General features: G+C 44.1%; 1 protein-coding gene across 1 annotated transcript; it reads right to left on the bottom strand.

The window, feature by feature from the left end:
• Positions 1-1,519: 1,519 nt before the first annotated feature.
• On the bottom strand, positions 1,520-5,737 carry LOC311104424 (actin, non-muscle 6.2). Its single transcript, XM_084146255.1, has 6 exons — positions 5,634-5,737; positions 4,984-5,110; positions 3,636-3,875; positions 2,939-3,377; positions 2,222-2,403; positions 1,520-2,001 (listed from the first exon to the last, which is right to left on the bottom strand). Exons 2-6 carry the CDS (start codon positions 5,107-5,109, stop codon positions 1,858-1,860), a joined length of 1,131 nt encoding a protein of 376 aa, XP_084002381.1. The 5' UTR covers position 5,110; positions 5,634-5,737; the 3' UTR covers positions 1,520-1,857.
• Between the last annotated feature and the right edge of the window lie 8,607 nt (positions 5,738-14,344).

Genomic DNA, 14,344 nt, shown 5'->3' with positions numbered 1-14,344 from the left:
GGAGTACTGCTGGTTATCTGTTCTACCTGATCATTAATGGCACCCACCTGGGTATCCTAGGTCTAAATCAGTCCCTGACTAGAGGGGAACAATGAAAAATAAAGCAGTGGAACTGGCTTCCAGTCCAGATATGAATATGAGGGCTATACAGTATCAGTTGTAGGTACATGCAGCCACCAAACAAACTTAACATAGACTAAAATCCCAAAGGGTTTAGATTAAACCACTGAGGTTATCCCATTCTCAGTCAGGACCATCTTCACTACCAGTGTAGGTCATGTGACAGAATGTGAAATCAGCACCATCTTCACTACCAGTGTAGGTCATGTGACAGAATGTGAAGACAGCACCATTTTCACTACCAGTGTAGGTCATGTGACAGAATGTGAAAGTAGCACTTTCTTCCCTACCAGTGGTCATGTGACAGAATGTGAAAGCAGCACCTTCTTCCCTACCAGTGGTCATGTGACAGAATGTGCAGCACCAGCTTCACTACCAGTGTAGGTAATGTGACAGAATGTGAAAGCAGCGCCTTCTTCCCGACCAGTGGTCATGTGACAGAATGCGAAGGCAGCACTGCCATCTAGTGAACATAGTATGCTCATGTAAAGCAGGGATCTTCAACTCTGGTGCTGGAGGCTGTGCAGGCATTAATTCCAGCACTAACCATAGAGCGGTTCTATAGGATCATTAAATTGCACCTACCTGGTGTCCCAGGTCTACATAAATAAAAGTCAGTGGAACTGGCTTCGAGTTCCAGATTGAAATGTTCCTGCCATATGAAGTCCCAGCCAGTTGACAAAATACTACCAAAGCCTGTTTTGGCATTGGGTCAAGAGCGCCCTCTAGTGATCTCTTTGGTTGGTACTAACACATCTGCTTCAGTCAGATTGAAATACTTGAGTCAGGCATTTTAGTACTGGTGTAGAACAAAAGCCTGCAAAGCTTTTCATGACAAGACCCCCTGATATAAAACAATTAGCTGTCCTCATGTTCATTCCGTCACTGTGATGTGATTAGAACAGCTACTTCCGTTCATTAGCATGTACTCCTTTCAAAGGCAGTGGGCCATCAGTGTACATTATAGAAGTAGCTTCTTCCCCTTGCCTTTATCTGTATTGATATGAAAGAATGTCATTCCTGGTCAGCACATACCAAAGCTCTGAGAGATGAAGCCAGACTCACCGAGAGAATATAACAATGAGAAAATAGTTTGATTCACCCATTTGATTTCTAAATCATAGCCTGCGGTGCATTCCAAGTGTGCTGGTCAATGACAAATACATAAAGGCATCTGATCTGCAGGCCTGCCATGACAAGAAACGTTTCACTTTCCAGGAGAAAGATGAGGCAATAGTGCCAGCCAGTGGACAAAGCCAGAATCTCAAACTACTTTGTTCCCAATTAATGTTTATAATTGCATCTTTCCCTGAAATTATCAGTAAATCAAAAAGTGACAAATGCATTTTGAACATATGACAAGCCTTAACGTTGCAAATAGAGAGACTACACAGAGTATCACGTTACTGTGAACATTTATTCAATGGCCCAGGAGCAGCTGTTACATGGTACTGCAAGACTTACAGTAACAAAAACAAAACAAGGCAGAATGACAACCCAAACACTACCTACCCAGAAACCAGCCTGTCACCACCCCACCAGGACACTATATAGAAGTGAAACAATATGGCTGTAGCTCCACCATGCTCCGATTAGGATAGGTGGAATTAGCATCTGATCATTTTAGATTCACACAAATGCTTAGGGGATAGGGGCAAGGTGCTTGCTTCTGGACAAACAGATTCCCTGAAAGGAGTGTAACACTGAGGTTAAGAGTCAAGGCTTTAGGTCAAGGCTTTAGAAACATTTGCGGTGGACGATGGAAGGGCCGGACTCGTCGTATTCCTGCTTGGAGATCCACATTTGCTGGAAGGTGGAGAGAGAGGCCAGGATGGAGCCGCCGATCCATACAGAGTATTTACGCTCTGGAGGGGCGATGATCTGGAGACGACAGATTTTAATATATTTATTAGGCACAAAACGGGGAGGTCATCTAAAGTTGTTTTAGTGCAGAATACATTCATGCGATTTCTGATAGCTTGTGATTGGCTTGTTATGCAAGTATTTTGGAAGCCAAAAAGAGACTGCGGGGATAGGGCTAGTTGAGAGATGCCACAATGCTCATGGGCTGAAATTCACAGAATCACACATGAATGCCCACCTTAATCTTCATAGTAGGAGGTGCCAAGGCGCTGATCTCCTTCTGCATTCTATCGGCGATGCCAGGGAACATGGTGGTTCCACCAGAGAGGACAGTGTTGGCGTACAGGTCTTTCCTGATGTCCACATCACACTTCATGATGGAGTTGTAGGTGGTCTCGTGCACTCCAGCGCTTTCCATTCCTACAAAGTAAATGTACATGTCGATGGCAGCCCTAGGAACAGAAATGAACAGGCCTACGAGTATGGGTCTTATAATGAGGACAGTGAACACTCAACTGTCATGCTTCTCACAGAGAGCCCCATAGGAACATTGTGAACATGGCTCATGTAGTGGAGAATGACTGTCACTAAGCGGAGTAACATTGTCTAGACGAGCACTTGTACATGCGCTAAAGAGCCACTCCAGTGGCTGAATGCAACCTTTGTCCGCTGGTTTTCAAAAAGTTGGGTGTTTAGTGCTTATGAATATTCATATCAATACATAAAGAGGGTGCGTCTTGAATGTCACCTACCTAGAGAAACATCACCATTTTCAGAGCCTCCGTTTTAGTAGTGGATAGAAAAATGTATGACTCAAAGCCCCAAAATATCACATTTTCACCACCATGTGGAGTTCAGGACCAGAATTACTATAGTCACCAACCATAGACAAATGGCTTTTAACAAGAAAATGTTTAGCTAAAATTCCTCTTTAATACACAGAAAAACCTCTCACCAATGAAGGACGGCTGGAACATGGTCTCAGGGCACCGGAAGCGCTCGTTGCCGATAGTGATGACCTGTCCATCAGGTAGCTCGTAGCTCTTCTCCAGAGTGGAACTGGAGGCACAGGTCTGCATCTCCTGCTCGAAGTCCAGTGCCACGTAGGACAGCTTCTCCTTGATGTCGCGCACAATCTCCCTCTCGGCCGTGGTGGTGAAGCTGTAGCCACGCTCAGTCAGGATCTTCATGAGGTAGTCCGTGAGGTCGCGTCCGGCCAGGTCCAGACGTAGAATGGCATGGGGAAGAGCGTAGCCCTCGTAGATGGGCACCGTGTGGCTGACGCCATCCCCGGAATCCATCACAATTCCTGTGGTGCGGCCAGATGCGTACAAAGATAGCACAGCCTGGATACCTACATACATGGCAGGGCTGTTGAAGGTCTCAAACATGATCTGGTAGAATAAGAGAAGGTGGGAATTAGGACTACACAAAACGTTTAACACCTACAAATACTGCTAGGAATATGAGGCCCACCACTAATCAATACCTACCCTCAGGCAAGGTGAACAGAGTAACCCTGATATCTACTGCTCTACATTCTGGTAGTGGATGAGGAGTTTCTTCACATTATGCAGTAAATAAAATGGCTGGGTTTATTTACTACTGCCACAGTGTTTTAGAGGATCCCGTCCTGCCCCACCCCTCATTACCTGGGTCATCTTCTCCCTGTTGGCTTTGGGGTTGAGGGGGGCCTCCGTGAGCAGGACGGGATGCTCTTCAGGGGCCACACGCAGCTCATTGTAGAAGGTGTGATGCCAGATCTTCTCCATGTCATCCCAGTTGGTAACAATGCCGTGCTCGATGGGGTACTTCAGAGTCAGGATGCCTCTCTTGCTCTGGGCCTCGTCTCCCACGTAGCTGTCCTTCTGTCCCATGCCCACCATCACACCCTGGGGAAAGACACTACCGTTACACTTTGTCCCTGCACTACGCAAGTTACGATACACTATAGAAGTTGTTTTCATGATATGTTGGCTTGAGAGTTGCCTGTATCTTTCACGTCACGAATGAAACCACAATCTTTAGTTTTAGGCTACCAACAATTATGCTTTTGTTAATGGGTTTGGGGAGAGGTCACTTTCTTTTTTAATGAGGGAATTTCTGGGTGGACCTCGCTTTGTGCACCGGGGCATTGTCATGCTGAAACAGGGAAGGGCCTTCCCCAAACTGTTGCCACAAAGATGGAAGCACAGAATTGTCTAGAACGTCATTGTATGCTGTAGCGTTAAGATTTCCCTTCACTGGAATTAAGAGGCCTAGCCCGAACCATGAAAAACAGCCCCAGACAATTATTCCTCTTCCACCAAACTTTACAGTTGGCACTATGCAGTCGGGCAGGTAGCGTTCTCCTGGCATCTGCCAAACCTAGATTAATCCGTCGGACTGCAAGATGGTGAAGCGTGATTTATCACGCCAGAGAACGCATTTCCACTGCCCCAGAGTCCAATGGCGGCTAGCTTTACACCACTCCAGCCGACGCATGGCATTGCGTATAAGGATCTTAGGCTTGTGTGCGGCTGCTCGGCCATGGAAACCCATTTTATGAAGCTCCCGACAAACAGTTATTGTGCAGACGTTGCTTCCAGATGCAGTTTGGAACTCGGTAGGGAGTGTTGCAACCGAGGACAGCACTCTGCAGTCCCATTCTCTGAGCTTGTGTGGCCTACCACTTCGCAGCTGAGTCTTTGTTGCTCCTAGACGTTTCCACTTCACAATAACAGCACTTACAGTTGACCGGGGCAGCAATTTGACGAACTCTCTTGTTGTTAAGGTGACATCCTATGACGGTGCCACGTTGAAAGTCACTGAGCTCTTCAGTAAGGCCATTCTACTGCCAATGTTAGTCTATGGATTTTATACACCAGTCAGCAACCGGTGTGGCTGAAATAGCCGAACCTACTAATTTGAAGGGGTGTCCACATACTTTCGTATATATACACACTATATAGCCTATATCAAGTGAATCAGAGATATCCAAGAGACCAGTATGGTTCAAACCTGATGTCTGGGTCTTCCAACAATGGAGGGGAAGACAGCACGCGGAGCGTCATCCCCTGCGAAACCAGCCTTGCACATGCCTGAACCATTGTCGACTACCAATGCAGCAATATCGTCTTCAGCCATTCTGCAAAACAATTGAGGATTAGTGAATCAAGGCCTAAAAAGCATGAACAAAGCCATACATCTTAAAATTGTCTGGTGTAGGTTATACCTTCAACATATACCACCAACTACAGTATTATTTATATTTTACAAATGAGGAAGTCATTAGTAAGTGTATACATAGGACCATTGCCAACTTGAATTCGTAACAATTCATTAGTTAAAATGTTTAACCACAGTAGTAACTGTTTAAGAGTACTAGTCTACTAACAGACCCTGTAAAACAGTGGAATTGAACCAAATACGATAATTTGGAACAAAGCAAAAAAAAAAAATCCAACCAGTCATAAAAATCTCAATATATTGCTCTGATTCAAACAGCTCAAACGCGTATTCACAGACAAATCCAAGCAAAGCGGTTTTTCAAATCAAGTGATTTTAACAATAGCTAGAATATTAACACATTTAGCGATACAACTCGACTAAAAAGGCCTCGACATTTCAGATTTGCTATCCTAAACGTCGGGAGAGTGGCGTTTGCTTACCTGTCAGTTAGGATGTTTTCTCTTCAAGAATCCGGCAATAATTATGTTTTCAGCAAGGTGTGCGCGGCATCCACATCTCAGCAGCAGGCTACCTCCTTTTCTACACAACCGTGCATCATCCTCCGCCTTCGCGTTCACCTGCTCACACCAAATATGGGCATAGTTTTCAAAAAAAGACACCGGATTGGATTGGAAGGTGTTTTACGGTGGAAGTGACCGACCATCGTATTGTCATTCACACCGTAGACGACATTAAAGAGACTGGATTTACTGGAAGGGAACAGGTACATGTTGGGTTAGCCTACAGGTTTTGGGTAATTTAAATTCAGTAGAATTTTGAAATGTAATAGACGTTGTTGAATGTGTTAGCAGAGAGAGGACGCACGATAAACATTGTGGAAAATAAAATGGGAAAAGAGGACTGGTGCGCTCATTTTGCAGTGAGACCAGAGCGTTGCATAGGTATGCTATGCTACCCTTCATAGTCTGTAGACATTGATCAAATATATATTAACCCATGTCAAATACGTGACCTGTGCTTCATCATTCAGTACTTTACAATGGAACCATTGGGATACTCCCAAAAGTCCAAACTCAAAGCGCGTAGTATACACATGCAGCCCAGTTCGGATCTGATTGGTCAAAATAGAAAACATTGGGCAAAATATCAGAATTGGGCTGCCTTTGGGTAAAAATCTGGTATAGTTGCTCACGAAATACAGGCTAACAGAGGGCTAGGAGGGAATTCTTGTCTAAAAAAACGTCAAGGTGTGAGAGGCCTGTACTTGTCTGTAGGGCTATAATTGGCTAACAGGCAGTAGTGGTGCGTGAGTAAAATCACTGGGGAAGCTAAGCCAGAAGAAAAGCCATATTAAGACCTATGTGTTGTGATAATTGCGTTGTTTGCTCTATAACCTGTTAGTTCATATGCCTTGCCACCGTGATATATAGGCCTAAGGCCGAGACAATAAGAAGACACAGTAGCAGAATACATTCAATCACACCTTTGTTTCATCACAAAACTGGAGAGCAACATCTGCCTGGTAAAGTCCACAAAGCATATTTCGTGTAACAAACAGTTACATGACCTACAGCATGGTCAAGCAAGTTAATGTTTCCGACATTTTTGGAATACTAAACAACTATTGATTTAGAACCATGGAGAGTTACTGCAAGTTGCAAAGAAAACAGAAGCTGCCTCCACTAGTCCAGCAATATTTAAACTTCAACATTTCAACATCATCAAATCACCTCTGCTAAGTCTAATACAGTGACAACTAAAAGATACCAAAAACTATTAAGTCCAATCAATGTAAGCTAAATATGACCAGGCTGTCCATGGTTCTGATTTCTGTGTGTGTGTTCTTGCAAGTAGAACCAAAAAAACATGTTGACTCACCCTACTTGTTGAGAAACGCCAATGCCATCGTCCTGTCTTTCATGTTGACGAAACAGTCTATGACTCTGTCATACAGTACAGTACACACTTTAACAATTTTTTTTAATTTTTACAGTACACACTTTAATTTAATTCAGATGGCAGCAGTAACATCATTCAGATGGCAGTAGTAACATCATTCAGATGGCAGTAGTAACATCATTCAGATGGCAGTAGTAACAGTAGTAACCAGCCTCTGTGACCTCCCTACAGGAGAACCAGCACCAGCCTTGGAATCAGCATGGGAGGAGTAATACGCTGTATCACAGGACCACAGATATTTATTACATTTCACAGTGTCTGGTTGTGGAAATGCAGTTAAAGCCATGGAGGAGAAATGCAGTGGGAGCGAGGTATGTCCGGCCCTTGTAGCATGGCAGCTATCGTACATAAACCTCTGTGAATACAGGGGAGGAGCAAGATGTAGGTACAGTCCACACACAAAAGCATGAATATGTGCATCTGGGCAAACACACACGCACGCATGCACACACACACACAAACAAACACACACATCTGCCAACACACCTGCCAGTGTAATTCATGTGGTCATTTTCCTTCCATGAAAGAGACAGGCTTCTGTGAGAGCGGAGGGAGCTGCTGATGCCACAGATTACCTTTCCTGTCTGTCTGAGCCTGTGAACAGAGAGGAGGACAATAACAGGGCTGCTGCTGCTGCTGTCCCCAGAAGGCCTGCCTGGGCTGGCCCTAAGACCACCATTCTATTCAGACCTGGGTTCGTATAGTATTGGTTTTCTTTAAAATACTGTGTGCGTTCAATTGAGCCTGTCCGGAGTGCCAGATGGACAGTTTGCGCTTTAGGGACTACTCCATTGACCCCGGTTTGCCAGGAAAGCTCAGTCAAGGGCAGCTGAAGTATTTGGAAGAAAACAAATACTATTTGAACCCAGGTATGTCTCTATCTACACAGGGCTCCCACAATCATGTACAACCAGTGATTTAGAGCCGAGAGGTTTTTACAACAATAAACTATGAGTATGCGATATGTCAGAATTAATCGTTTGAACCTGAAAGTAAGTCAAATAACTTGCTCTGTTTGCATGACCGCTTTTGTCTTTACACCACAGGAGGCTGCTGAGGGGAGGACGGCTCATAATAATGGCTGGAATGGGAGTAAATGGAATGATATCAAACACATGAAAACGTGTTTGATGTGTTCGATACCATTCCATTGATTCCGTTCCAGCCATTACTATGAGCCCGTTGTCACGATCGTTTATGAACGGGACGGACCAAGGCGCAGCGTGATAAGCATACATGTTTATTTAAACGAATCAACACACGACAAAAACAACAACCGAAACGTGAAGTCCAAGGTAGCACACAAACATACCATAACACGGAACAAGATCCCACAACTAACTAGTGCCAAAAGGCTGCATAAGTATGGTCCCCAATCAGAGACAACGAGCGACAGCTGCCTCTGATTGGGAACCACACAGGCCAACATAGATCTAGACATACAAGATCTAAACATAGAAAATCCAACATAGAACATCAACATAGCAACCCCAACACAGAAAATACACACCCTGACTCAACAAATACAAGTCCTCAGAGTCAGGGCGTGACACCCGTACTCCCAAATGAAGGTGCCACCAGCCACCTGTGCTTTAGAGAGAGAAAATAAAAGCGTTTAACAAGTTGGCTCACGCTAAAAACACATGACAGCTCGCAAAACAATGTGCTGTTACAACTTGGCATTAAAGAGTGGACGTTTACTGAGGCTCATTTAAATGACTGCCTGCACAGCACTCACCAGGTAACCCCTATTATAACAGGTAGAGAGCATGAGTGGGTGGGTGAGTGGGTCTAGGCTGGGCTGGGTTGTACAGTGGGCCTTTAACAGGCTTGTGGGAGGGCCATCCTGTAAATGAATGAACACCTGGATTAATAGGGTCACTGAACACAGACATGTTGAGGAGGGAGAATCCCAGCCAAGGCTGCCCTTTTAATCCCATCGCCCCTTTTTTCGGTCATGCACCATTTAAAAGCAATGTTACCGCGGTCGTGGAGATCACATTCAAGGTAAATGCTGAAGATGTTGGCTCAATCTGAAATTACCTTTAAATGTCAAGCGCACTACAACACGGATCTTCCACGGTCCAGATTGAATCCTGGCCTAAGTAACAGCACATTTCAACACATTTCTCCTCCTCTGGTCCTGCATGGTTTAGAGGAGGAGCAGGTGGAGGAACTACAAGCTTACAGATGGAAGAGGAGAGGAGGCATGGAAGCTCTGGGTCCATCTAGGGGAGAATCTCCTCGCCTCCTTCTGAAAACCCATTGGATGAGAAGGTCAGAGCATTGGATGATAGAGCAGGGTCACTTGAAGATGTCATGTACAGTAGCCTTTCATCATTCTAGCTATTTCACTTTACATAAGAGAGAGAGAGAGAATTGAGAGAGAGAATTGAATTGAGAGAGAGAATTGAATTGAGAGATGGAGAGAATTGAATTGAGAGAGAATTGAGAGAGAGAGAGAGATCAAGAAAATGAATGAATATAAGACTAAACTGGTAATACACACAGGCTTCTAAACAAAGTGGTTGGGTGACCCAGCAGGAGAGGGGAATGAAGAGAGAAGAAAGCCTGGTGGTGCATTAAAGACTTCCAGACGTCAACAATTCAAGTTTATAGTACCACACACACACACACACACACACACACTACACACACATACACGTGCATGCACACACACTCACATATACAGTGAGGGAAAAAAGTATTTGATCCCCTGCTGATTTTTTAGGTTTGCCCACTGACAAAGAAATGATCAGTCTATAATTTTAATGGTAGGTTTATTTGAACAGTGAGAGACAGAATAACAACAAAAAAATCCAGAAAAACGCATGTCAAAAATGTTATAAATTGATTTGCATTTTAATGAGGGAAATAAGTATTTGACCCCCTCTCAATCAGAAAGATTTCTGGCTCCCAGGTGTCTTTTATACAGGTAACGAGCTGAGATTAGCAGCACACTCTTAAAGGGAGTGCTCCTAATCTCAGTTTGTTACCTGTATAAAAGACACCTGTCCACAGAAGCAATCAATCAATCAGATTCCAAACTCTCCACCATGGCCAAGACCAAAGAGCTCTCCAAGGATGTCAGGGACAAGATTGTAGACCTACACAAGGCTGGAATGGGCTACAAGACCATCGCCAAGCAGCTTGGTGAGAAGGTGACAACAGTCGGTGCGATTATTCGCAAATGGAAGAAACACAAAATAACTGTCAATCTCCCTTGGCTTGGGGCTCCATGCAAGATCTCACCTCGTGGAGTTGCAATGATTATGAGAACGGTGAGGAATCAGCCCAGAACTACACGGGAGGATCTTGTCAATGATCTCAAGGCAGCTGGGACCATAGTCACCAAGAAAACAATTGGTAACCCACTACGCCTTGAAGGACTGAAATCCTGCAGCGCCCGCAAGGTCCCCCTGCTCAAGAAAGCACATATATAGGGCCGTCTGAAGTTTGCCAATGAACATCTGAATGATTCAGAGGAGAACTGGGTGAAAGTGTTGTGGTCAGATGAGACCAAAATCGAGCTCTTTGGCATCAACTCAACTCACCGTGTTTGGAGGAGGAGGAATGCTGCCTATGACCCCAAGAACACCATCCCCACCGTCAAACATGGAGGTGGAAACATTATGCTTTGAGGGTGTTTTTCTGCTAAGGGGACAGGACAACTTCACCGCATCAAAGGGACGATGGACGGGGCCATGTACCGTCAAATCTTGGGTGAGAACCTCCTTCCCTCAGCCAGGGCATTGAAAATGGGTCGTGGATGGGTATTCCAGCATGACAATGACCCAAAATACACGCCCAAGGCAACAAAGGAGTGGCTCAAGAAGAAGCACATTAAGGTCCTGGAGTGGCCTAGCCAGTCTCCAGACCTTAATCCCATAGAAAATCTGTGGAGGGAGCTGAAGGTTCGAGTTGCCAAACTTCAGCCTCGAAACCTTAATGACTTGGAGAAGATCTGCAAAGAGGAGTGGAACAAAATCCCTCCTGAGATGTGTGCAAACCTGGTGGCCAACTACAAGAAACGTCTGACCACTGTGATTGCCAACAAGGGTTTTGCCACCAAGTACTAAGTCATGTTTTGCAGAGGGGTCAAATACTTATTTCCCTCATTAAAATGCAAATCAATTCATAACATTTTTTACATGCTTTTTTCTGGATTTTTTTGTTGTTCAAATAAACCTACCATTAAAATTATAGACGGATCATGTCTTTGTCAGTGGGCAAACGTACAAAATCAGCAGGGGATCAAATACTTTTTTCCCTCACTGCATACATGCTCAAACACACACACACACACACACACACACACACACACGGATGCACTCACACAGTGTGGTACTCAGGGGGCCAAACAGGTCATTCCCAAGCTCCAGCTTAACGCTCCTTTCAGACACTGATTTATGATCAGACAGCAGGAACAAGTACTTTTTATACCTGCAAACTCGACAGACAGCAAAGTTACTATAAATCATAATTGATCAGCAATTATGATTTATAGTAGGAGTGCAAAATGGCTGTGGTCTGCCCCAAATTACACACACTTGACTTGAGTTGATCTCTGTGTTGGTTGACATACCAAGGGTTATTATTATACTGAATTCCCTTTAAATGCATTTTAGGCAGTAGGCATAGTGTACATGGAATTATGACTGAGGGACTGGTCATCCAGAATATTCCTAGATGGAGCCAGAGCTTCTATACTTCTCCTCCTCCTGCTGCCCTTCCAGGCCAGACCAGACCAGGCCTGACCAGGCCAGACCAGACCAGGGGAGGAGTAATGCGTTTGAGAGCAGATATGCCGTTCGTCCATTGCTTTGTTTTATTAATGGATGGATGATATTTATGGATGATTCTATCATTGTTTGGGGATGAAATAACAGTTAAAATTAAATATTCAATGACATCATAACATAGTTGTAGCTGTTATCCAAATGTAAAATCCAATAGATAACTCACTCATCCTTTACCTAATTTTCAGAGAAAATGCAGTTATTGATCAATTAACTCACCAAATTGTCTCAATGATCTCATACCCCACAAGGGGCCAAAGCTACATGGATTTCCCTCTAAAGGATGCAAAACAATAAACAGCTAGTTGGGTGTAAAACTGTCTATGGATTGGTTGTTCATGCAATTCCCGCCCATTTCAAAAGACTAATGTGAACCAAATTGATTTAACCCACATGTCAATCTCATTCCACGGAAGGCTGAGTATCTACGGGTTTTCACTCCACCCTTGTAATTAAGGTCACTAATTAGTAAGGAACACCCCTCACCTGGTTGTCTAGGTCTTAATTGAAAGGAAAAACCAAAAACCTACAGACAATCGACCCTCCGTGGAATGAGTTTGACACCCGATTTAACCTATGATTCTATACAGCAGGGATATTCAAATCATACCCTGGAGGTCCGGAGTACTGCTGGTTATCTGTTCTACCTGATCATTAATGGCACCCACCTGGGTATCCTAGGTCTAAATCAGTCCCTGACTAGAGGGGAACAATGAAAAATAAAGCAGTGGAACTGGCTTCCAGTCCAGATATGAATATGAGGGCTATACAGTATCAGTTGTAGGTACATGCAGCCACCAAACAAACTTAACATAGACTAAGATCCCTAAGGGTTTAGATTAAACCACTGAGGTTCTCCCATGCTCAGTCAGGACCATCTTCACTACCAGTGTAGGTCATGTGACAGAATGTGAAATCAGCACCATCTTCACTACCAGTGTAGGTCATGTGACAGAATGTGAAATCAGCACCATCTTCACTACCAGTGTTGGTCATGTGACAGAATGTGAAAGCAGCACCTTCTTCCCTACCAGTGGTCATGTGACAGAATGTGCAGCACCAGCTTCACTACCAGTGTAGGTCATGTGACAGAATGTGAAAGCAGCGCCTTCTTCCCTACCAGTGGTCATGTGACAGAATGCGAAGGCAGCACTGCCATCTAGTGAACATAGTATGCTCATGTAAATCAGGGATCTTCAACTCTGGTGCTGGAGGCTGTGCAGGCATTACTTCCAGCACTAACCATAGAGCGGTTCTATAGGATCATTAAATTGCACCTACCTGGTGTCCCAGGTCTACATAAATAAAAGTCAGTGGAACTGGCTTCGAGTTCCAGATTGAAATGTTCCTGCCATATGAAGTCCCAGCCAGTTGACAAAATACTACCAAAGCCTGTTTTGGCATTGGGTCAAGAGCGCCCTCTAGTGATCTCTTTGGTTGGTACTAACACATCTGCTTCAGTCAGATTTAAATACTTGAATAAGGTGTTTTAGTACTGGTGTAGAACAAAAGCCTGCAAAGCTTTATGACAAGACCCCCTGATATAAAACAATTAGCTGTCCTCATGTTCATTCCGTCACTGTGATGTGATTAGAACAGCTACTTCCGTTCATTAGCATGTACTCCTTTCAAAGGCAGTGGGCCATCAGTGTACATTATAGAAGTAGCTTCTTCCCCTTGCCTTTATCTGTATTGATATGAAAGAATGTCATTCCTGGTCAGCACATACCAAAGCTCTGAGAGATGAAGCCAGACTCACCAAGAGAATATAACAATGAGAAAACAGTTTGATTCACCCATTTGATTTCTAAATCATAGCCTGCGGTGCATTCCAAGTGTGCTGGTCAATGACAAATACATAAAGGCATCTGATCTGCAGGCCTGCCATGACAAGAAACATGCAAACATTTCACTTTCCAGGAGAAAGATGAGGCAATAGTGCCAGCAAGTGGACAAAGGCAGAATCTCAAACTACTTTGTTCCCAATTAATGTTTATAATTGCATCTTTCCCTGAAATTATCAGTAAATCAAAACAAAAAGTGACAAATGCATTTTGAACATATGACAAGCCTTAACGTTGCAAATAGAGAGACTACATAGAGTATCACGTTACTGTGAACATTTATTCAATGGCCCAGGAGCAGCTGTTACATGGTACTGCAAGACTTACAGTAACAAAAACAAAGCAGAATGACAACCCAAACACTACCTACCCAGAAACCACCCTGTCACCACCCCCCCAGGACACTATATAGAAGTGAAACAATATGGCTGTAGCTCCACCATGCTCCGATTAGGATAGGTGGAATTAGCATCTGATCATTTTAGATTCACACAAATGCTTAGGGGATAGGGGCAAGGTTCTTGCTTCTGGACAAACAGATTCCCTGAAAGGAGTGTAACACTGAGGTTAAGAGTCAAGGCTTTAGGT

The sequence above is a fragment of the Coregonus lavaretus genome (genome assembly GCF_964263955.1).
Source record: "Coregonus lavaretus genome assembly, chromosome: 28".
NCBI classification, from domain to species: Eukaryota; Metazoa; Chordata; class Actinopteri; order Salmoniformes; family Salmonidae; genus Coregonus; species Coregonus lavaretus.
Note: the sequence above shows the minus strand (reverse complement) of the source record. Positions and strands in the feature narration are given on the sequence as shown.